Below are 24,012 nucleotides of genomic sequence, written 5' to 3' on the forward strand. Positions count from 1 at the left end.
AGGGGCCTTCTCACTGCTTCCCATGCCAACGCTTACAGCTGCCCTGCGTGGCAGCCGTCCTTCTGACGGTAAGGCACAAGACCAGTCTTCATGTCCTTGCTGCCCTTGCAGCAGCAGAAGCTGATTGTTTCGAGAGGCGGTGGAGGAGGACCTGACCTCCGGGTAGCACCAACTGCAAAACGAAGAGCCGGTAGGGCCTCACACAAGAGACCAAGAGGTAGCTCTGGGGCTGGGATGCTGGGTACCTCTCACCGCCTCACCAATGAATTGCAGGAGCCCTGAGGAAAAGGTCAAGTCCCAGCACGGCCATTGCCAGGGGAGGTGGAGAGAGCCCATGTTCCCACAGCTCACACACGGGAGGGGGAGTTGCCCATGCCAGGCTCAGCGGGTACCTCAGCTCAGAGCCGGGGATCAGGGGAGCATCATCCATGTGGCTGACTTGTTGTGGGGTCCACATAAAGCCCAGGTGCAAAAGCAGACTCAGAGCCTTTCCATGTGTCCGCACAGTATGCTGACAGCTACAGCGAAGAAGCACTACTCAGCGGAGGAACGGCACTGTCATCAGTGCTTTGTTGTAGCGTTGGTTACTGTCAAACACGTGCCTTTTAGATTAACTTTGTGATTCCTCAAACAATACTTGGAGCTTCTGGAAAAGCTTGCACTCAGAAATCCCACATGGATTCATGTCATAGGAAATGATGCTCATTTAAGGCCAGCTTTAATCCTTCATGTATATTGTATTCTTGTGCGCTGATCTCGTGTGGTGGTGGTGAGCTTGGATACAAATTGGTTAGGTGGCATGACTAAGGTGATTCAGAAAGCCAGAGGCAGTCAGGAACAGGTTGCCTATTTCCCAGCTTTCTGTTTTAAATGAGAACTTAGTGCACATTGATCTCTTGTTTATTTGCTGTTTCTGGGAGTATGTGGCATATACAATGTGCTACAGAAATCAGGGAAAGGATCTAGAGTGAAGCCACTGTTAAGATATTCTTTCAGGACTTCTGAACTGTCTGGTATTTTGTTTTCTTTTAGAATACATTATCAAGTTTGATTCAATTCAAGTTTGACCTGAATTTCAAAGTGATTAAAAATTACCACCTTATAAGACTATCGTTCATAAGCTAGTCACTTACTTTGGCAAAAAAATACCATTGCAATTTAATAAGAATAGGAGTTGCCCATATCTTCACAGGCTTACAAAACATGGCCCGTGCAGTCAGATCTTTACATTTGGTGCTTCAATAATTGCTTTAATCTCTTAACAAAATACTCTTTAGCCTAGTATTACTACTTCATAGTCACTGGACTTTACAATGCTCTGTCAATGTGTCTATTGTCCGATAGTATTACACACACAAGTAGCAATAAGTCCTCCTATCACTGCTGTATAAATTAGTTTCAAAGTCCAGCGAAGCAAAGTCCTGGGTCAATCTGAGATCAGCACCGATAGATGCAGGTCTTCTGCACCAGTGCCCAAGAGAAGCCTCACCACAGTTGTGGTAGGGATGACAAGGTAGGGGACTCCTTTTATAAAAGGAGAAAGCGTTATATGTGTGTCTCTCCTCTTTGGGGACCTACCAGGTACAGCAATGACCTGAATTACAAGATTTGTTTTAAAGCAAACACATTTGCAACAGAAAGCACAGTCATCTCTACAAATCAGGCCGTCTCTATTGGGGTCAGGACTGGCTGGCTCCACGATCCTACAGCATGCCTGTACTCAGCAGGTGCAGACTGCAGCTCTCTGGATCTCCTGCCTCTGCTCTACCGATATCTGGCACCACAGACACATCAGGTGCCTGAACACTCGTGTCAAAAGAACAGAGAGAGCTTTGGTTTTGATGTTCAGGTTGTATTTTGAGTCTTACACAGTCCCCAGCTTGTTGTTGCCTTCCTCTGCATTTGTAACAGCTACCCACAAGAGCTCCTGGTCTTTTGCTATTTAGTTACGATCCTGTGGTTAGTTTTGTCGATCACCACTGACTTTGCCATTCCAGTACAGAACTGGATGTTGGGGAAGTATGGCAAATCTAGAAGAGGTGGCCAAAACCTGCCAGATAGAGGGGGCTGGGGAAGCTTCTCAGAACCGTGTCCTCGCTGCCAGACGGGATGAAGCACAGGGAAGGAGGGTAACTCCTGTGGTAGGACAGGGAATCAATTGGGAATTCAGGAATTAGTCCTCTACCTGCGAGAGAGACTCTGGGTGGGAAAGGAGAGGAAGGCTGGCTGGGGAATGCCCACAAGATAGGAAAAATAAATGGGATTAGCAGCCAGGAGTGGGTCCTCATAGTGACCACAACACCCACATTCATGGTAAGTGGGTAATATGCTAACAACCTCTGCAAGTTGGCTAAGCAATGTTGGGAACAAACAACTGAATAAAAGCATGTTTCAGGCCGTAAGCTGTCCTTTTATTTTCAGATTAGGCAACCAGCAGAATATTAAGTAAAGTTGTAAGTGAAATAAAGTAGTGTTTAAAAATAAAGTCTCAGCAAACCAAATAATGTGTAGAATGAGAATTTTTTTTGGTAGTTTCAGACTAGAAAATCCCTAGCAAATCATGCAAGCAGAAAACTAAATTCTATATTTCTTTTTCTACATATTACATTCCATCTCTTTTTTTTTTTTGTTCTATTTCGGTTTATCGTATTTTAGTCATTATATACACACTCTTCTGAGCTTCCACAGCCCTAACTAGTTATCTTCCAGGAGAGCTCTAAGGAAATATACTTCCTGCTTATTCTCCCATCTCACTTGACACACACTTTCTGCAAAAATATAAGCTCAGGGCTTTTTTACAGATAGTAAAAGGCACTCAGCAAGCATGTTACTTACATGTGGTCTTTTCCATTCAAACTTGATTGGGATTTTCTGGCTATAGAAGAGGGAGGACTCATTCGGTGGGAAATCAGGATCTTCATAGAGGATGTTTTTCTCCAGGCACTTCTTGTGAAGGTCTTCATAGGTCTTCTCCTTTACTCTGATAATGGGCTGGTTGCGACTTATAATGGCAGAATAAATCCCCCCTGTGCTTCCACCTGCACCTTCAGTCGTAGTGCTGATAGTAGTGCTGGGAACTGACCCAGCAGCTGTCTGCTGAGCCACCGCTGCATTTATGGCGGACGGCATGGGAATAAGGCTTAAAGCAAATGTTGAAAGAAAGCAAGATCTCGCAAACTGGAAGGAAATTCAAGAAAAGAGGAAGTTGCTGTGTAAACCGCTTTTTCTATCCGTTGAAAGTCTCCTAGTCAAATTTGCATGAAGCAAAATTCCATGTGGTTGAGCGTGTTGCGCATCCTCTCAAAGGGCAGTATTTTGTCATAAGAAAGCAGAATTTATTCCCTGATGTGGAACAAGATAATCTGTTGGCTAACTCCTGTGCCTGAGTTGTAGTATCCACAGCATGTGTGTGCGCCGGCCCTGTATGTATCAGGGTCCAGAAGGGACAAGCTTTAACCCGTGAAATCTAAAAATAACTACAGGCAAAGAGTGAGAGCAAGTGAGAGGGAGGGGTTAGTGAGATGGATGGTGCCAGTCTGCGCAGCTCGTGCCGAGGCCAGGCATGCTCCTGGGGCAGGCTCCGCGCGCAGGCTGACTCCTGGTGCAAGCAGCTCATCTTTTCCTTAAGTAGAGAGAACAGTGAAACTGGAAGGTAAACTCATGTGGGTTTGGGAATATACTTACAAGGTACTGCCACCCAATAAACTAGTCTTGACACTCCTGAAGGAACTGTTTTACTGGGGTTGTTGTTTCTACCCTTTGCTGCAGAAAAGATATACAGAGTCACAGAATGGCAGGGGTTGCAAGGGACCTCTGGAGATCATCTTGTCCAACCCCCCTGCTTGAGCAGGCACACCCAGAGCAGGGGGCACAGGACCGCGTCCAGGTGGGTTTTGAATGTCTCCAGAGGAGACTCCACAGCCTCTCTGGGCAGCCTGTGCCACTGAGATTTTTACTAGTAGAGAGGATTTTACTAGTAGAGAGGATTTTTACTACAGATATTTTACTAGTAAAGAGGATTATCTGAAGACATGCTCCTAATGGTGAAAAAGGTAATTATTTGCTGCTTCTGAAGTGAGGTCAATACCTGCCAGCTGGGCTTGGCTCCTCTAGAAAGCAACTCACCAGCACTGATTCACCTGGTGCTAGCTACCTCCCATGTAAAAGGCACCTTTTCATATAGCAGCAAGAAAGTTTATAAGGGCCCCAGTGTGGAAGCTGATCCATTCTGTGTGTGTTAGGATATACCAATCTTAGAGGAGATGTCTGACTTTGCACATTTATTTCATCACACAACAGTGGGACAAGGGGGAAATTCACAGTCTCCATGAAACAAAATCTAAACATGTTGCTCTTCTCTGTAACGCAGTTCTTTAAAAGGTGACATTGTGTATGTGTCAAGAAAAGCCCCCTAATGCCTTGATTTTTCTGTGACTGGGAAGTCTTAAATCACATGATACCATTAGTGCTATTTTTGCCTAATGACACTAGCCTCTGGACTCTGGCTCATGTACACATTGCTGACCTTCTGCCCTAGTACTACGGTGTTTTCCAAAGCACTGATTGTTTTTTCTTTCTCAGCCATTTGCTTGGTTTACACATTTCAAATCAACAGCATAACGGACGACCTCTACGGCTCATTTAAAAAACTCCACGAGGGGAACTTTTAAAGAAGGAAATATAGTTGGCAGGCTTGACTAACCTCTAGGAGTATTCATCTGCCGTCTTCGAATGGTGCCCTAAATCCTTTTCTTTTTATCATGAATACAAGTATTCTCGCACCAACAGGGCAATCAGAAAGGACAGATTCAAGTGGTTGTGGAAACAGGAATGAAATTGCTTCAGGGTGGGTTGTCCACATGCAGAATTGATGACTTCCTCGTTACATTTAGATAAAAGGATTGCAGGTCTCATATTTGACATTACTTTGCAGGACAGCTTGGCAGAGCCATGTGTCACTCTTTCCAGGATATTTCAAGAGCAATGCAAAGGCCTTTCACTGCAGAGTCTCAGCAAAAATGCTCACTTTGTTCTTTCTTTCATGTTGTCCCTTCTTGCCTAATCCAAAAATTCATCTATTACATCTCGTATGCAGAGTTCTGTTTCGGGAAGAATGCCAGTAGCACATGTGTGATATTTGGCAAACTCCTTGTGGGCTGCTGGGGAAGTCAAGTGAAGCATTAGCAGTGGTTTGGGGTTTGTTTGTTGTTTTGGGGTTTTTTTTTTGGTTTTTTTTCGTTTTTTTTTTTCTTTGGGGGGGTGGTCGTGTCAGCAAATGTCAGGGTATGACCTACTGCTACAGCTAACTGTTCAGCTAGTGCCTGCACAGGGGAGGGCAGGTGGACAAGCACCTCTCACGTCTAATCCAATGTTGCTCTTTATGGTTGTTCAGGAGTATTTCGTGGTTATACCTGTTCAAAAAAGAGCTTCTTCTTGTCTTATTTTTACTGGACAGATGTTTTTGCTAAGTAGGTCTTTTTTTTGTGAGAAACAGCAGTTGTTAGTAAAAGACAAATGGTGTCTTTCAAGAATCACAGTTTACCGTAGAGAAGAATGGATGTGCTGTCTGCTACAAACAGCAGAATAAACCCTTTGTCCATTAGGAATTAAACCACCTTTTGCGACCCAATTTCTCGCAAGCAGAAGTACTGCAATAGCTGACCTGTTCAGACAGAGCAAAAGTGAACGACATGGATGATAATCTTTCAATTTAATTTTTATGAAGTTTTATCTCCAGTTGTTCTTACTAATTCAATTCAATTACCTGTTTTGTAAAGATATATTATAAATTTATTTCTTCATTTATGGCATAAATATGTGGAAAAGTATGTGAGTTGCTACAAATATCAATGTAAATCATATTCTTTGAAATTGATTTCCTCAGATCTAAGACACAACTGCTAAGATTTTCAGCAACTAATTCCTATCAAAATCCATAGAAGTTAGGCACTTCATACCACTGAAAATGTGACCCATGAGTACTTAGTATAGTTCAGATATCATACCGAGGGCCAGCGTATAAAAGCTAGTAACCCACTTTAACCAGATACCCTTGGAAGAATACTTAGTAGTGACTCTCAATAACAGAAAGAAGGTTGGAAGAAATAAGGCATGTAACTTGCTTCATTGTTACTTTATTTCCACTTAACTTTCCAACTTCAGAAATAGCAGTTAGAACATTTCATTAAAATACTCCAGACAATAATTATATCCTGCCAGAAGCACTGCTTTGCTTAAGCATAAGAAGCAATCATCAATTAAAGCTAGAAGCTGATAGAAAAATAGGGTCTGTCTCAAAAATAGGGTCTGCCTCTCTTCTCACAGATGTAAAAAATCTATTTGCTACTGTTCTACCTGCATTAGCTCATCTGCATTAAGCACAGCAGTATTTAGGCTGCCACATCCTGCAGTGGAGGCTCACATGATCTGCTAGAAGGGGCTGATAAACAGCTCTACAGAGCAAAAAAGAAGGAACCTACAGGTCTGGTGGGGAACCAACTGTGCTTGCTAGTCAAGAGCAGAGTAGTCACAGTTTGCTCTCACACTTGCTATTCCCAGAATTTTGCCCTAGAGGACAAACAGCAGCAGGTGGGAATGACTGACCAAGCACAGGGAGGACTTAGTAAGAAGAGTAGAGAATGACGTACAAATGGACTGTTATGTTACCTTTCGTTGGCAAAAATGGTGACCATCCTTCTCTGTTTCCTAGGAGTTAATTTACTGATGTGTTTAGAAAATACTTCCTTATCTTGCTAAAAGAAATTAAGTAAATTTTGCACTTTTGTATCCACAAAACCCAACCAATGGCATGTTCAGATTTGACTCAAAGCAGAACTGGTTTTAAAATAATATAGTTGACAAGTGTAGCAAATGGAAAGGGCAAATAACTTGAGCTGTGGAGCAACGGTAGCCTGCAAAAAGAGATGCCTGGTATGGAAAGGGCAGTTGGGAATAAGCAGGATGTAGGTAGGGGGGTGTGGTACTTGGGATGTCTCATAGTTTTGAAAGGGAAGAAAGCATCAGGACACACCAGTTCTGTTTGCAGAGATGGTGGGAAAAGGAGGCAAGGGAATATTAGGGTGAATTGTAAGAGAATGGGGGAATAACCATGAAGTGGGATGGCTAAATGCAGAATTAATCTCATCAAAGTTAAAATTTTGCTTCATAAATACCAAGCTCAAATGCAGATACTAAAAACTGACCAAGAAATTACTAAAATACATGTAAAGGAAGCCAAACCTTGACAAGAGTTGGAAGATGTGGAGAAGTAGAGCTCTCCATAAGCAGAACTGCTTCGCTGGGTTGGCTTTAACCAAAGACATTCAATCATCCAAAAATGCCAATCCTTTCCTAACAAAAGACTTTTTTCTGAGTAGTACTTGCAGAGAGAGGGGAACAATAACATGTTAAATGTCTAGATGCTACCCTAAGCCAGTACTGCACTTATGTACACCTGTCCTTTTCAAAATCCAAGTACCAGTTTCAAAGCCAGCTATTGGAGAGACTTCTGCACTCCCACATTACTGTCTTTTACTATCACACAACCAATTGGCACAAACTACTCAAACCTTACCTTCAGCAACTGAACCGTTTGGGTAGCCTGTTGTTTACTTTCCTGTACAGGCTGCATAATTATGCATTGTCATAAGGAATGGAAAGGGGAAGTGCCTGTAATCACACTGGGTGGCTCGTTCTGTGTTTGTTTTCAGAAGGCAGCTTGGAGGCAGAACTCCGACGATAACCTTTGTGTCTGGTATATCTACTGATGCTGCTTGTTGAACTGGCCCAGACCTGCTCTTCTCAAGTTCTCCAGTCTCTGAATAGTGGGATTTCCAAATACTTATATGGAACAAGCCAACAAGCCACAGTCTCATCCCATCAATTTTTTTTTTTTTTGGTGCACGTGAAGGCAGAACTCAATCTCAATGCCTAACTGAAGCTAGCCTGGAACAGATAGTATTTAGCTTTTTTCTCTCAAAGACACAATCCTAGTGCTATTACTTTTGCTATCCAAGTTTAAGTTAGTGCTTTAAAAGAAAAACTGTAGGAAATGTTAGTCTGGGGGTGTGGGTGGGAAATATGTTCCTTGATTTGATTTGATTCAAATGAACATTTTACGTTCTCCCAACTTATTTCCCCTCAACTTCTCAATGAATTCTCTGAAGAAGTTGCGTCTCCTTTCAGTTGATGCAAATCTCCCAGTCAGAATCAATACTCAGGGCTAAGTTTTCCAGTATCAGTGCAGAGGTCTTCGTATCATATGTGAAAACCACTTCTTTTTGTTTCCCATCTGAACAGGACGAAAGAGTTTACTACATGATTTAAGAAGAACCCTTCTGAAACACAGTTACATGATTCCCTCCAGTTTTTAATTCAGACCATCCCTGCCATTGGTGGAAAGAATTGATTAAAAAGGAAATAGTCAAATCTGCCCAGTATCCCCATAAGAATGCAGCAAAATCGGAAAAACTATTTATTTTTTTCTTTCAACTTTCACCTTTCAACTATGGTTATCAAACTATGGAACTATTCAAGGATTTCTGAAAAAAAAACCCCACCATTGTTCCAGCATAGGTTTTCCTCCAAGCACCCTAAAACCTTCAAGATTGACAGGTGGAGGCAGAAGGTCCATGTCCACATGATTCCCAAAGTGAAGGGATGTGCTTGGAAAGCAGCCAGATATGATAAGCCCTTTCTGTAGATGCTATTGCCTATCCGTATGGGATCCCTCACAACTTCTAGAGGTCCCCACATAGTCATTAACTCCAGACACTTTTGAATGAGCAGGAGAACAGAGAAATAATCTGGGTTTTGTCTGCAAGTTTCCTGTTCTAGACTAGGCAGGCTTACAGATCTGAGCAAACGGTCCTTATTTTGAAATGGTCATATTCTGTGCAGGACAAAGTTATCTGAACTTGCTAATTCTGAACCACTTTTACTGCTGCTTCTATTGCCTTACAATGCAAGTGTTCTTCAGTTCTGCATGTAATATTAGTGGATAGTAGCTGCTGGCTCCTTTCACTAAATTCTGTCCTTGATATCAAAAAAAGTAGCAAATAAAACTAAACAAAGACGCTCCCTATGCTGTAACACTTCCTTCATAGAGCTGTTGGTTTGCCACCTCTAATGAATGGCAGCAGAGCAACGCCATTTTAAAAAATTGTAGTAAAATAGAATTCAGCTCATTACCCTTGGAACAGGCTGTCACAGAAGTGGGTTGCTGTCCAAATCCCAGAACTATCACCCGTTCAACCACACATGTAGTCTGGTATTGTCCACTTTCATCTGTGCAGCTGAAAAAAGGAAAGAATTTCATATACATTAATTTCTGTCCATCAGTAGTTCAACATCATACAGAGAGAATACTACTTCAGTCTCACCCTGAAAGTTCCCTATACTGGTTTCCTTTCCTCTATTTACCTTTCTCCTGAAACAAGTAAAACTTTCTCCCATTATCAGCTGATTTTTCACTGCATCACAGATCTCAGAAACTTAGAAGAAAAGACGTTTGAGAAGATATTCTGTGCAAAAAGCATGGCTTTGACAACCAGAACAGTTCTGGGTATTTGCAAAACGAGAGTTAAACTCCTAGATATTTCAATCTGAGGCACAATTTTCTTTCATTTTGTAATTAATTTAATTTTTACTTAAAAACCCTAAAAAAATCAAATCAAAATGAAACCTTGCTTTCTGGAGTGAACAGAATATTATATCATTCATCTCAAAAAGAATTTTTTCCAACTTCTAGATTTGCTAGCAATATAGCAACAATTTATTTTCCATCTTGAATTTTTAAGCTTTTCAGATTTCATAACCCAGATAAAGAGATCTGAAGCACACTTTTAACCAAACTGTCCAAGCTAGCCTACAGTTTTGCTCTCTGTTAAATTTTGTAGTGTTAGGACCACCTCCTATATATTTTTGAACCCTGAAGTAATAAAGAAAAGCCTGTAAAATTACCATTTATGCACTCCACAGCCCCGTGGGCAACATACCTCAATAGTAAAAGTGCCATAGTGACATATTTAGCATCTCTTTCCTTACAAGCAGCTATGGGTATTTTTGGCTTTTAGGTTGTTTCACTCAACCTTTGCAGGTTGTGTCCCCTTGCGCTGCCTTTCAGGTGCTTTAATTGTATATTTTACCATGCTAATATATATGGTGCATTTGTTGATGACTTTTGGAGACTATGTGTAGTAGCGTCTGTTTGTGGTTCCCACATAAAATCATAGAATATCTCAAGTTGGAAGGGACCCATAAGGATCATTGAGTCCAATTCCCTGCTCCTCGCAGGACTAAGAGCATTGTCCCGATGCTCCTTGAACTCTGACAGTCTTGGTGCTGTGTCCACTTCCCTGGGGAGCTTGTTCCAGTGACGGAACATCCTCTCAGTGAAGACCTTAGAAAAATACATCTTAGAAAATACAAACACTCCAGGTGTTGCCTATTTGCATATCTCCCAGTTTATCTTCTTTTTTTCTCTCTGATAGGCTTTACTCTTGCTGATGACTTTTTTGTATTTGAGCAAATCTGTAGAATCTGTAGATTTGACTAGACTGAAACAATATGAGACAACTCAGTATTTCATGTGTCGCTGCCTTTACCCTTAAGCAGAACATTGTTTATCTGCAGCTTTATGGCAGATTCTGCATGCTCTGGGACTTCACTAAACAATAGATAAGTCTAATATTTCTACATTTGCAAAAAGGCCTCATGAACTAGAAAAGGCATTTCCAGGTACAGTCTGTTGGTGGCTTTTGTCCATAATTGCTATTACCTGGAAGAGAGAATGTTCTTGTGGAAAGTGAATTTCCGATACAGGAACTGCTTCTTGTGGAGATATTGAAACGAATGCCCATCATCTAGGTAGAGCTCACCTATTGCACAGGCCTGCGAAACACACCAGATGGAGTACAAATTAACAGCAGCTTCTAGCACTGGACAATTGTCCTGGTTTAGGCTAAGATAGAGTTAATTTTCTTCACTGTAGCTGGTACAGTGCTGTGTTTTGGATTTAGAATGAGAATAATGTTGATAACACACTGATGGTTTAGTTGTTGCTGAGCAGCGCTTACACTAGTTAAGGACTTTTCAGCTTCCCGTGCTCTGCCGGGTGCACAAGAAGCTGGGAGGGGGCACAGCCAGGACAGCTGACCCCAACTGGCCAAAAAGATATCCCATACCATATGAGGGCACGCTCAGTATATAAACCGGGGCGGGGCGGGAGAGTTGTCCAGGGGGTGGCGACCGCTGCTCAGGAACTGGCTGGGCACTGGTTGGTGGATGGTGAGCAATTGCATTGTGCATCACTTATTTTGTATATTCGTTTTCATCATCATCATCCATTATTATTATTATTATTATTATTATTATTATTATAACTACAATAACAATTTTCTCTTCCTTTGCTGTCCTATTAAACTGTCTTTATCTCAGCCCACGGGGTTTACTTTTTTCCCCCCGGTTTTCTCCCCCACCCCACCGGCTAGGGGGGAGGGCGAGCGAGCGGCTGTGTGGTACTTAGTTGCCAACTGGGATTAAACCACAACAAAAAGGAAACTAAAAATGTCTCATTATATGTTGTGCTTCATAGTGAAGGGTATGTGTTTATTTTTCTTTAGCGACTTGCATCCCTGGAAGGCTCAGGGAATCTAGCTCTGAGAGTGCCTGAAGACTTGGACATGCTGGTTTTTGTAGATTGATGTGGGTGCCAGGTGTCACCTCATTTATTAGAAAAGACAGCTGTGGGAAGTCCTCTGTGTCCAAGAGGGAGTTTGTGGCCTGCTCATCCTCTGCTCTTTCTTCCAAGGGACTAGAGGAGGGCTGGCAAGGTCACAAAAATATTCTGCCTCCGCTATATTCAGACTCACTTTGATGGAACAGTGAGAGGCAGGTGGGAGCACCCCCAAACAGGACAAGTGGAGGAGAGCCATTGGGCATACAGATGCAGATACTGTTGTGCTGCTCATACAGGCAGCAAGGACTAAAAAGGTCAGATGGAATAAAAGACAACTTCTTAAAGGGAACATCATCTCAGTGTACCTTTTTGTCCAGGGCCACATGGAGTTCATAAGAAATATCTATCATCCATTCGGTGGATTTTCCAGCCCTGGTCTTCAGAGGTATCACAGTGCCCCCCCGCTGGAATACAGGAATCTGCAAAACACAAAGCCAGGGTATAGAAAGGTTTGCATACTCTGATCATATAATTTTAACTTGGAACAGGGATAACTGAAGCTTGCTCTTATCAAAGCTCAGAAATGAACTTTTATCACAAGTTGCGGCAGTGTGCTCCCCCTGACCCCGCATAAACAGTGACCACCAGCGGGGATCCTGATGGCTGCATTCAGCTTATGCTGGACTTTGGGGATGGATGGCAACACAGTAGCCAAGGGCTGTCTGGGGCAATGATCCAGAGGTCTTGCTGGCATGCAGATATGACTATAAGTCAATCATCTTACTCCATAAATAGTGGACAGCCCAGGGCCTGTTGAGCTCTTCTGCATGGCAGTGGGTAGCCCACCAGGATCTCTCCTTGGTTAGGGACACCTCTTACGGTAACTGTCAAGGTTCAGAGATTCCTTGCCGCAACAGATCCTCAGTAAGTGACTAATAGCATGCTAAACTTAAAAATCTTATCTTAGTGATATAAAGGATTGATTGTGCATATATAATCCTTTAGACATAAACTGTTAACCCAGTCTGGGACTAGGATTGGATCCAGCCACACCTAGACTCTTCTCCAAGAAGGAGTTTAGAAAGCAAGGGGGTTCTTTCTGAACCTCATGACTCAACGGGAGGGTCCTCCTGACAGTTTTGTCTGGCCCTGTCCTCTGTGCAGTAACTAATCAAGTGTACCTTGCCATTGAATCTTGTTAAACCACCATCACATTTTCCACTGAACTTTGTTAACTCACTGTTTTATACCGATAAAGTATATCTTTGCTTCTCTCTTACGAGTGAAGTGTACTCTTGCTCTATTTGCAACACAAGTACATAAAGAAAATTATACAACTAACATTGGGAATAGTGGTAATCTTGTATGTGTACAAGCGAAATATCTTTGCTTGGAGAAGTCACCCTTACATCATCTCACTTTACCACCAGGACACATTAGTGTTCCATCTCACAACATAGGAGATAGGACTTTTCTTCTGCACAAAAGCTGTTTCAGATTACATTCCTACAAGGAAATTGAAATGTCACATTTCTGATTTCAAATGTTGACAAAACAAAGCCTTTTTTTTTCCTGTTCAACAGAAGTAATAGCTTAAAACAAAAACATACATTCTCCAGTGTTACTGGGATCTTCAGAATGCCTGGATCTTCAATTCGTTTAAATTTTCTGAAATCATACCAAATCTAGGAAAAATGAAAAAGAATGAGCAGGACACATATGGCAAGATATGCTCCCTCTGAAGATGCAGTTACTCTTCTGCTTAACCTCAGCTGTTGCTGTTCCTAACAACCTATTCAATGTGCAAGAAACAGCATTTACTTTTAAAATCAAATTACTTTCTGGATGGAAAGAATAAATTCTCATTCCTGAAGCACACAAATAAGCTGATCTTTTCTACAGTTTGTGTGATATCTTGTATGTCTTAAAGCACCTGGAAGTGCAAAACAATGAAGTACCCTTCTTTTTTTTATATAGAAATGCTGAGTTCCAAAATAAGCATATTTCTACTGAAGTGACAATTAACAACAAAGTTGCTAATAACAGGTCACAAAAAAGAGTTACACCTGAAACTTCCCAAGCACTGTACTTGCCAGCAGTTTTAACTGCTTTAGGTGTACGAGGCAGTCAATTTCCACAGAGATCTTGACAAAAATATTTTTCTTAACTTGTTTGGAGAGCCTCATCTGTTTTTCTCCTTATATTGAGAAGAATTCCAAGTGTTGTTGGGTGCATTAATGGAGTCACAAGGCTCTGCATGGTCTCACATGCTCCCCTTTGCTGCTGTCTTTCTTCTCATTCCTCACTAGAGTCTCAGGCTTTCCCTTAAGAACTATTTTCCCCAAACGGCTTCCCTTCCTCCACCTCTCAGTTGCTGCAGCCAAACACTCTGTGTAGGAGTGGATCACAGTGCTGTCCTGTAGATAAATAACTTCACTTCAGAGAGGAACTAATCTCTGTATATGTCAGAGTTTTTGCCACACACATCCCAGGCTACTGAGGCTTGTGATTCCCGTGTTATAATTTTCTCTCCCCACAGCTTCCCTCTGATGTGACAATTTAGTGAGCTGTTTATTGGTGTTCCATGAGAAATAGAGAGCCTTGAGAGAAGACTTAATTATAGGAGACCTGAGATTTGTACAGCAGCTCTTTGAAAAGCAGGAAAGTAAATTTACTGTGAGCCAAGTATGTGAGGTATCAAGATGGAAAGAAGGTTCAGAGTGGCACAGAATGGCTGGCCAGCACTTGGCACAGTGGCAGTGCTCAGCAGTTATGAGATGGGGAACTGGAAGGTTGCTGTAAAAAATACTTCTTTGGGCTGAACACCTGAGCAGTTTCATATTCATTCTCACCTCCTCTGATCCTGGAAACAGAACACTCACTGCCTTGGCCTCTCGCTCCGTTACTGGATGCACCAACAAAGCATTTCCTGGAGAAAAACATAAACATGGCTGTGGTCCTCATGGTTGCATCTCATTGGAGCAGCAGCCAGGGTTGTCAGCTTCCCATAGCCATTTTGGGGTCTTGCTTGGGCACACCATGTGCTTAGGTTTGCTTTCTACAGGAAAAAAGGCATGTGTAGGGAGGTGATGGCTGCTCGGGTCTTGTTCTGTTATGGTACTGGGATGCAGCTCAGCTGCACTGTATACCTACCAGCCTGGAGGCCCTTCTGGTTCCCTCATAGTCTATGAGAAGACTGTTTGTTTGCTCTTTGGTTGAACAAAAAAATATGCTTTTCTAACCAAAAGAGTGGAAGACAGAAATGTCCTTGGGAAAAAACCCAAACCAACCAAAAAACAAACAAACAAAAATCCCCACCCACAACTGCTTAAGCTTATTGCACTGTGAGTGGTGGTTCTTTACTCAAAAAAACCCAAAACATTTATGTATATAGACTGTACAGTTTGATAGAATTCTTCCCTCCTTGCCCACTGGTGATGCAAGCTGAACTCCCAGAGTCCTCTGAAATGCTCTGCTTCACCACACAGCTTTGCTGCTGTGTGCTGCCTAGCTTGGTCAGATTTCTGCATGAGAAGGCAATGTCCCTTCATTGGTAGGCACTCTAATTGGCCCCTTCATTAGTACTTTATTAGTCCCTTCAGCCGTTAGTAGGCACTTTTGAGCCCAGAGGTAACGAAAAATGGTAATGAAATGCAACATTCCCCTCCCATCCCCTCTTCCTGTACAGGCTAAATGTACTTTACACAAACACACCCACCACTTAAGCTTAATTTCTGAGAAAACTGACTTTAGCGGCCAGCCATAACAGATTAAAAAACAATCAGCTTTGGATGGTAGTTGTTTGCTATTGTCATTTCTGAAGCAGATGGTGGTCTTAGCTGCTACAGTGAACTTCCATGTTTCAGGTCAAAACAGACCATGTTTTTTCAAAGTGACTAGTGAGATTGAACTCAGTTTTTGTGTCTTGTATGACCTTTATTTTCAAAGTGCTGTTAAAACCGGGTCCCTTAAAGAGGTCTCAAGGTCTTTATTGAGCTACAATACAATTTTTAGAAGTCTTGGGCAGAGTTTTAATGTTTTAGTTTTGTCATGCGATGCTCTATCACCTCAAAACTATTTAACTCAAATTCCAGAGAATGAGAAGATACCTGCTTACCCAGCATGTACTCATTTTCCACACCAAAAGTTTCTATTTCCCCTGGAAACTCTATCCAGAGGGGCCTGTAGAAAGACAGTGGGATTCAGTTAGTTTCTCCTCTACCACCACCCTGTTCAAGGCCTTCTGGCATTTTCAGGCTCCATTTACCCCTCTCTTTACAAGGTACAGCTATCAAGAACTGAAGATAGGGCAAGGTCATCTTCTGTGGCTTAAAGTATCTCTTTTGAGTCACTGATGAGCGTTCCCAGTAAAACATGGGTGAAGACACACCAATATACCTATGGTTTGGCCTTCTGCAGCCTTTCTTCCCTCCTGCCTTAGTCTTTACAAACATGCACTACATATACCTTCCTTCCAGCAAAGGAGAGATGGATGAGCCTTTCTGTCCCAGTCTACCCGCTATGCTGACGCCTGATGAGCTAGTCCCTGCAGCACAGTCCTTCCTGTTCTCAGCAGCTCACTACTGCTTTCACAGCATCACCCTCCCGGTCACAACTGAAAAACCTGCATCAGAAGTTCATTTTCAGTCTTTCTAAAAAAAAAAGACAGTGCAATAACCATCTGGTTATGCAACAGGAGCTGTATATTTAAAGTTTCAGACAATAATAGCTCATTCATAGTCACGGTCGGGGTTTCCTTACACAAAAAGCCTGGTTCACCAGCTCACTCATAGGTACCCACTTGTTCACTGCAGCCCTGCTGTTGACATGCTTGCTAATGATACACATTTTCCACTCTGCTTGTCTCCGTGAGAAAAATACCATGCTTCCTCTCTAATTTTGTACCTGCTGCAGAAAATGAAACATAATCCAAGTTTTATTTTAACACTGTGAGCAGCACACATGTCAGCGTAAGCTTTATTTCAAGAAAGACAAAAAACCACTGTCTAGGTCAATGCGTACGAAGCGGGCATCTACGCTTACACGTGTGCAGACGGATGCTCACACTATGCCTGTAATGCAAATCATCTTCAAAAGTCAAACCATTCGACCCTTTTCAAAAAGACCTTTATAACTTAGGAGATGTATTATATTTGCATAACAATAAGTAAAGGTAAACGTGGTGCAAAGGACAGTTCTAGGGCAAACTCAAAGACACAGCAATACCTGGGAGATTAATGACATTCATCTCTTGCTGAAAGGATTGTTGCATTCGGTTCCACTGAGACACTTTCTTAGAGGTTAGAGAGCAGCAGAAAAAAAGTTTATTTTTTAAATTTAATTTCTGTTCTAGATTATTGGATTCTCTACTGAAAGAAAAATGATAAGAAATACTGCAGAGATAAATCATCAAATTATCACTAGGAAATAAGCTTTTATAACAGTAACCATTCAGCAGTAACAAATACTTTCATAAGGGGCAAAATGGCCTTTATGTTTTTAGGTCAGCAAGTTCAGAGTCCATTAAGCATTGTTTTAAGCATGGGCTGGAATACTACATAGTGTTCTTTATCATGAGGAGAAGTTTGGAGCTCACAGTACTTTAAAAACGTGTTTAAAGACTGCAGTATTTTTTTAATTAGTGTGTTCCAGGTGTCATTTGGAAAAAAACCCAGAACATATAATTTCCCTCAGAGAACCCTACCAAAGCTTGAAGAATGTATGAAAATAGAATTTATTAAATTTTGTGTGGTTTTTCTTTTTAATAATCACAAAAGAGATGGTAATTTAACTTCCCTCCTCCAAGTAACTTCCTTAAGATAATCACTAAACCTCCTGAATTATGCTCTTACCTCATAACTGGTTCAGCCGCTGTGTGTGCCCGATAGAACAGTGTGTATAAGTACGGCAGGAGGACGTAGCGCTCTCTAATGGCTTCCCTGATGATCTGGGTGTTCTTCTCCCCAAAGAGCCACGGTTCTCGCCGTTTGCTCTTCATGTTAGAATGACCTCTGAAGAAGGGCTGGTAGGCTCCAGCCTGATACCAGCGAACAAGTAATTCTGGTTCTGGATCTCCAATAAACCCTCCCACATCAGCTAGATATTGTGCAGACAAATAAAAATACACATTTTTGGAAATTGTTCTGAAAAATGTGGAGTTCTCCTCTAGCAAACATTTCAAGCGTATAAACCCATGCATTTCACAGTGTGCTTCCAGTTCTGCTGTTGGGCAGCTGCTTGTCCAAATGAGAGTGGAAAATTTGTGTAACAAGTTATCCTTTAATAAAAACTGCAAGAGAGCTTTTGGAGGCTGAGTGCCTTCCCCAGTGACAGAGGACTGTCACAGTGGTGCTACAGTATACCGCCTGAGGATTGCTGCTCCAGGTGGAATGCAAACACTACATAAGAGTTAGTGGAGAAATGACGGTGAGAGCCAGGCTATTGGCTTCTGAAACAGACTAATCTGTGAAACTTCCTGGAAATGCACTGGACTGTTGAGCCTTCCACCACCTGTGTTCAAGTCTATGTTGGGATACAAACTTGGTGGCACCAGTGATTTATGCATAGTGAGCAACTCCAGCTAAATACCTTACCTCCACAGAATGAAATCCCTGCCATGCTGATGGTGAGAAGCATTGGAATGGATATTTTCAAGTAATCCCACTCTGCCTTATTGTCTCCAGTCCACACTGCCCCTGGAAACACCCAGTTTCAGCATTACATAGGAAAGTCAGGTGTATGCTACAGTTTATGCATGCAGTTAAGACAGAAGACAAGAATGGTCACGATCTACTGGTGAACTGCTGTTCATTGCAACTTTCTTTTCTTTATACATGCATGCTCCTGAAACATGCAATAAAAGCAGGTAGTGGTTTGTCACAGGACACAGGTTTTCTGCCTTTAATTTGTACACACTTTGCCAGCCTCTCCTGACTTTTTTAATCACTTGCACTCTTATGAGCTCACTATGTCAGTATTTTTAAGATAGTTTTTGTCCTCTCTAGACTTTACTCCACGCCAAACTTAACAGAACAAAGCAGCATGAAAGGCACCCACCTAGTCCTTACTTACCATACTTCTGTGATCCAGCAAAGAAAGATCGTGTGAGGACAAATGGTCTCTCTTTTCCTGCAGAACGTCTGATGAGTCCTTCTGCAGTTGCCATTTGCTGAAAATCATTAATATAAAAGTCAGGTAGCAAACTCTATAATTAGGATGTTTGCTACACTGCCTTTTTAGCTCTTCCAAGGCAGGAGAATTAAGAAATCTGTTCCCACAAATAACACCTATTATCAAAACAACACTTTCTTACTAGGATATATTTGAACAAAAAAAATATTATTAATACTGTGTAGTCACAGCCAACGTCATTTACGTTGCTGTGGTAGAGAGGCATGGATGTTGTCACATTTTCTTCTGATCAATCACAGAGTTTATTTAAATACAGCAACATCCAGCATAGCAGAGTTTCAGTCCTTGATGGAGGTTACAGAATACCTATTATCGTGTAAATTACCACAATAGACATACTCCATGAGAATAACTGCTGGTTTGTGTCTCCAGATGCTCTACCTGATAGAATCCATAGAGGTTGTGTACTTCCCGATGCTCCCAGTTGTTGTAGTGCACAGCATCTTTCTGCATTGTTAGTTCTGCCCCTCTGAAGACTGAAGGCTCATTCATGTCATTCCATACAAAGAGGATATTAGTGGATCCCTGTGACACAGGGTTGCAATTAGGACATAACAGAGCCATTGGTGTGACTTAGTGTGTTTATCTCTAGTGTGTGTCAGACCAGTCTGGGATATGACTAAAAACAGCAGCAGCAAAGCAAGACATGGTAATTACACTGTGGTCACACGAGAGCTGCCAGTCATTCATCTCATCTCTCTCGGTGGCCCTTTGGTCAGAGTGGCAGCATACAAGCCCACTTGATTTTTGCAATTCTTACAAAACTTGGTAGGTACTTGCTATTCCTGTCTGCTGGTGAGGGAAAAGAGAAGTACTAAACAGCCATGAGTCAAAAATCAGAGAAGGCCAGAAGAGAAAAACTGGAGAGGAAAAGCAGCATGGGAAATGTCTGCTACGCATGTCTACGAGCGGAGTAGTTTCAACAACCCTCCTGCAATGCAGAACTTCAGGGCAGGGGGCAGAACTGGAGGTCAGCATTCACCCAGCAGCATTCACCCAGACACTTCCAGTACTAGGCAGGAGTGCTAGAAGGAAGGTCAGGGTGAAGTGATCTTGAGCTATGAGAGAGCACTCCCACATCATTCCTTGTGTGCTATCATGGTAGTAAAAGCTGGAATTGCAGCAGCTGTGTTAGATTATGGGTTGCTAGAATGCCTGCAGTTTGTCCATCCTGCTGCTGCAACTAAGTGAGCAGGTTCACTGGTGGCATATGGATTCCAACTTTCTTAGTGTAGACAAGTCTATGGAGAAAATTCTTCTGTGGTACTTCAGCTTATTGAGACATTTTCCTCTGCATTATGACAATAGAGCTACAAAAGCCACCAACTTCCTTAGCCAGTAGTTTATCTTCTTGCTTTTCCCCATTTTCAGGCTTTCTGGGATATGTAGATCAGAGCAAATAAATACATACCTTGTATGTTTTGAAGGCAAATTGATCTCCATACCATCTTCGCACTTCAGGATTGGTGAAATCCAGGTAACAAGAGGAACCTGTGGATGTAGGAGATCCCAACTATTTACCTGATTTTAAGAGCAAGCATGCATTGTCTCTGCACCCAAATACCTAAATGCTTTCCATAATGGGCAGCAATAATGTGGTCGCTATTGTTTCTGAGACAAAGCTCAAGAGCAAATTCCAGGTTGACTTGAAACTCAGTACACCCCTTGCCACTTTCTGCAGACCAACACAGGTAGATTCTGGAGGTCTGAAGCTGAACACTATTTAAGGATGACTGCTAGCAGTTTGAAATACATTCAGATTTGAACAGGGAGAGACAGCACCTCTGGTATTTTGAGCTCAAACAGGAAAGTGTCACTGAGAAGCTGAGTAACTACATCCTGCCATACTACTAGAAGTTAAAAGATGTCCTTGATTCTTCCCATATTCATTCTTTGCTAGGATTGTAAGCTTTCCATCTGCAAAGAAGGGGGACAACCTCGTTTGCCTCCGTGCAGTGAGATCTCCTAATGAAAAATAACATGTCAAATCACTATATTATGACTGAATCAAAGTCTTCAATTTCAGGATTCACTTAATTTCATCCAGCCTACATAAGCTGTGCTTACTGCAACAGGCCAGCCTGCATTTCTGTTACCCGAGACCACCTGGGAAAGTGATGGCTCTTCTGATCAACAAAGCCAACTTTTTTAGCTCTAGACGCTGGGACTATCTGCAGAGCCAACAGTATAACAGAGGAAGTTGTACAGCTGAGGCAGTAAGGACACGACCGCACCAAAGAAACAACAAATTATTTGAAATTATGAATAATTATAAAAAATGCAAGGAATGTAAGAATTTAATTCCACTTCCTTGGGTCCCAAATTAAACTATTCTGCAAAATTTTTAAAATAAACAGCTTGAAATATAGAAGCAGAGTGGTTTTTTACCTGGCCAACAGATGCCTTCAAAATCTTGTCCATTTCTGTCTTTCACAAAATATCCCTTGTCTTTTGCCTGTGAATACAGGGTATACGTGGGATCAACCTTAATGTGGGGATCTACAATGACGACAAGCTGCCAGGATAAGAAAATAAAATGCATCATGAACATCACCTGTATGGATTAAAACAGTAAGAGTTCACTTTTGATAAAAGGCAGATAATGATTTCACTTCAGGTAAAGAAGGTAGCTGTGTCACTAATTTTAGAAAGCAGTTACCAGTTCTTGTACTGTGCTAGACTTATGTATAACAGCTGAATTTATAAGGAGGGCATGAATTCATGCTTACTCCTCTGAAATAAGGGCCCAAACCCATTTTTTCAGATAAAAGCAAGTACCCCAACCCCTTAAAACACCATGTTTAATTTACTGCTGTATTTTGTGAATGGGAAAATATCTGAGTTCCATGTTCATGTCTGCTTAAAGTCATTTGCCTTAAGATATTTAAATATATCTTAGTTTGTATAGCATACAACAGCAACACAAGTTTCTAGTTTTTTTAAACAACCACTTATTGTATTTTGCAATCACTTTCTGCTTCCGTTAACTGCCTTGCTGCTGAGAAAGTAAAGCTAGTAAGAAAGTAATAAAAAATTATTAATTGTTATTATATAATAGACCACACATCGTACCAGGACTTCGCCAGAAGGAAAAAACGTTTAGTTTATGGTAAGTAATTGTATCAACAGAAAGGACAAATCTCAGTTAGTATAAGCGGAAAAAGTATTATCAATACAAAGAAAAGCTGAAGCAAGGATAGCAACTACCAATGGTGAAAGCTTGTGTTATGTAAAAAAATTTTCCACTGTGCCCATCAAGGACAGCACAGAGCTGCTTCTGTAAGATGGAGCTTCACATGGGTCAAACAGCCTGATGGTCAGGGTACAGAAGAAACTATGAAATAATAAAACGGCACGAGGAGCTGAATTAAACAGGATAGCTGGTGCACTGGAAATATCACCAGACCACAACACAGTCTAATTTGCCCTGTTATAGTTGAACTGTTTGCAGTATCTGAAGTACCTTGCTTAAAGCTAGATTGGGTAGATTCACACTACAAAGAAATATTTTCTTTCTTCCTGCTATATTATTTACCTTTCGTTTTTTCTTCCTGAGATGTTCTTGCATCTTTCTAGGGTTCTGGAATTTCTTTTTGTCCCAAGTAAAATACCTCTTGCCATCTGTGTGCTCTATGTCCAGCCATATCACATCAAAAGGAATGTCATGTTCATCAAAGCCAGCATCTACTGCCTTGACATCTTGTTCATCCTCATAATTCCAGCGGCACTGATGGTAGCCCAGAGAAAAAAGGGGGGGCAGGGCTTGAGTGCCTAGGGAGAATACATGAATAAAGACAGCACTGTTAATGTCCTTCAGGATTTTATCTAGACACTCTGCAAAAGTTAACATGATTAATATGTATCTGTATGGAGCTAGGGAATGCTGACCTGAAGTTGAGTCTAGAGCATATTCTTCATACCAAAGTGACTGAACTTTTGAAATAACAAACATTACAATGGGCTCAACAGCCAGAAAGAGCAGATAATACAAGAGTGAGATGCAACTTGCTGTTCCATGATGTTGAAGTGTTATTCCAGTAACCAATATATGTTCTTTTTTCAAATGTAAAAATAATCTAGATTAGCTTGACTGTCACTAATGCAAACAATTAAATAGATTTTAATCAGTAGAATGCAATTCCTGTGACTGCTTGAACCCGAGTAGTGTAAACAGGCCCACAGGTGCTGCAGTACAAGGAGAATCATGGAATTGCAATTGTTAGGAATTTTTAAAATTAGAAAACATGTACATATGTATGCATATGGCAAAAGGGAGCTGGGAAAATATCCCAAGTGTGCACTTCTGCTTGGTGAGTCCTCTTGTGATCTGGCTACTTGCCTATTCCTGTTCAGCTGAACTACATTCTCTCCATAACATCAGTGCAGCAAATAATCATTGCTAACACACTAAGGAACTACCAGGGATGTTTCTGTGCTTTTAATTCTCTTTAGTACATAAAGAATTTTGCTTTCATAAAATGATTGTCCTCTTGCCTCCATTTTTCAGTCTCTTCCCGAGCCTCTTGCTTCTCTCCTTTCCCAGATCTGCATGCCATCTCTGCTCCCTTCCCTAATGGACGCACTGGACAGTTACCTATCTTCTTTCTCTACTGTCCAGGATGCATTACTCCACAACTTCAGGCTTTTCTCAACATAAGGTGGCCTGCCTTGATGGTGACTGGCAGTTCTAGCCCCATGTCTCCTCTCTTCCTATAAGGAAGCGGTTTTAGATAGCAGTAACTATGCTGGCTTCTCAATTCGGGCCAAGTTTGACCAGCTGGAGGTGCAAGGGAAAACAAGGATGGAAGCATGTCTTCACAAAGCACCAGCCTTCGCTCTACAAACTGCAGTTTGGGAACGACTGGCTTTCTACACACAACATATTACGTAAATATTAACCCACTCTTGGGTACAGCATGTTCCTCAGAGAATCTCCCAGGTGAATGTGCCATACTGAATCCGATATGTGAGTTAATACCTGTCAGTTGTGCAAACTGCTTGAAGATATCAAATGCAGTGGGTCCCATCAGCAGGAAAACATCAATGATCCCGCTTTCTGACATCCAGCGCACATCAGTTAGAGGCACTGCTCTCTGCTTAGCAGTCTCTGCAGCAGATTCAGATGATGTGTGCTTTGAAGGAAA

The 24,012-nt window shown here is 41.7% G+C and overlaps 2 protein-coding genes across 5 annotated transcripts in view; both read right to left on the bottom strand.

Moving 5' to 3' along the window:
• Window positions 1–9,274, bottom strand: part of CAPN3 (calpain 3) — a 37,821-nt gene extending 28,547 nt beyond the window's left edge. For all 4 annotated transcript variants that reach the window (XM_064462450.1, XM_064462448.1, XM_064462449.1 and 1 more), the window contains exons 1-2: window positions 9,190–9,274; window positions 2,836–3,177 (exon numbers count right to left, since the gene is read on the bottom strand). In XM_064462450.1, the coding sequence (XP_064318520.1) occupies window positions 2,836–3,129 (294 nt within the window). In that variant the 5' untranslated portion in view covers window positions 3,130–3,177; window positions 9,190–9,274. The remainder of the gene's footprint in view (window positions 1–2,835; window positions 3,178–9,189) is intronic.
• GANC (glucosidase alpha, neutral C) overlaps window positions 6,115–24,012 on the bottom strand; it is a 29,757-nt gene continuing 11,859 nt past the window's right edge. Inside the window, exons 10-24 of the mRNA XM_064462447.1 lie at window positions 23,847–24,000; window positions 22,404–22,639; window positions 21,257–21,383; window positions 20,280–20,359; window positions 19,250–19,393; window positions 18,749–18,845; window positions 18,271–18,372; window positions 17,530–17,773; window positions 15,795–15,859; window positions 14,530–14,606; window positions 13,288–13,362; window positions 12,043–12,156; window positions 10,778–10,890; window positions 9,190–9,293; window positions 6,115–8,290 (exon numbers count right to left, since the gene is read on the bottom strand). Coding sequence (XP_064318517.1) covers window positions 8,181–8,290; window positions 9,190–9,293; window positions 10,778–10,890; window positions 12,043–12,156; window positions 13,288–13,362; window positions 14,530–14,606; window positions 15,795–15,859; window positions 17,530–17,773; window positions 18,271–18,372; window positions 18,749–18,845; window positions 19,250–19,393; window positions 20,280–20,359; window positions 21,257–21,383; window positions 22,404–22,639; window positions 23,847–24,000 — 1,842 coding nt within the window. The 3' untranslated portion in view covers window positions 6,115–8,180. The remainder of the gene's footprint in view (window positions 8,291–9,189; window positions 9,294–10,777; window positions 10,891–12,042; window positions 12,157–13,287; window positions 13,363–14,529; window positions 14,607–15,794; window positions 15,860–17,529; window positions 17,774–18,270; window positions 18,373–18,748; window positions 18,846–19,249; window positions 19,394–20,279; window positions 20,360–21,256; window positions 21,384–22,403; window positions 22,640–23,846; window positions 24,001–24,012) is intronic.

The sequence above is a fragment of the Phalacrocorax carbo genome, chromosome 10, assembly GCF_963921805.1.
Source record: "Phalacrocorax carbo chromosome 10, bPhaCar2.1, whole genome shotgun sequence".
Lineage (NCBI taxonomy): Eukaryota > Metazoa > Chordata > Aves > Suliformes > Phalacrocoracidae > Phalacrocorax > Phalacrocorax carbo.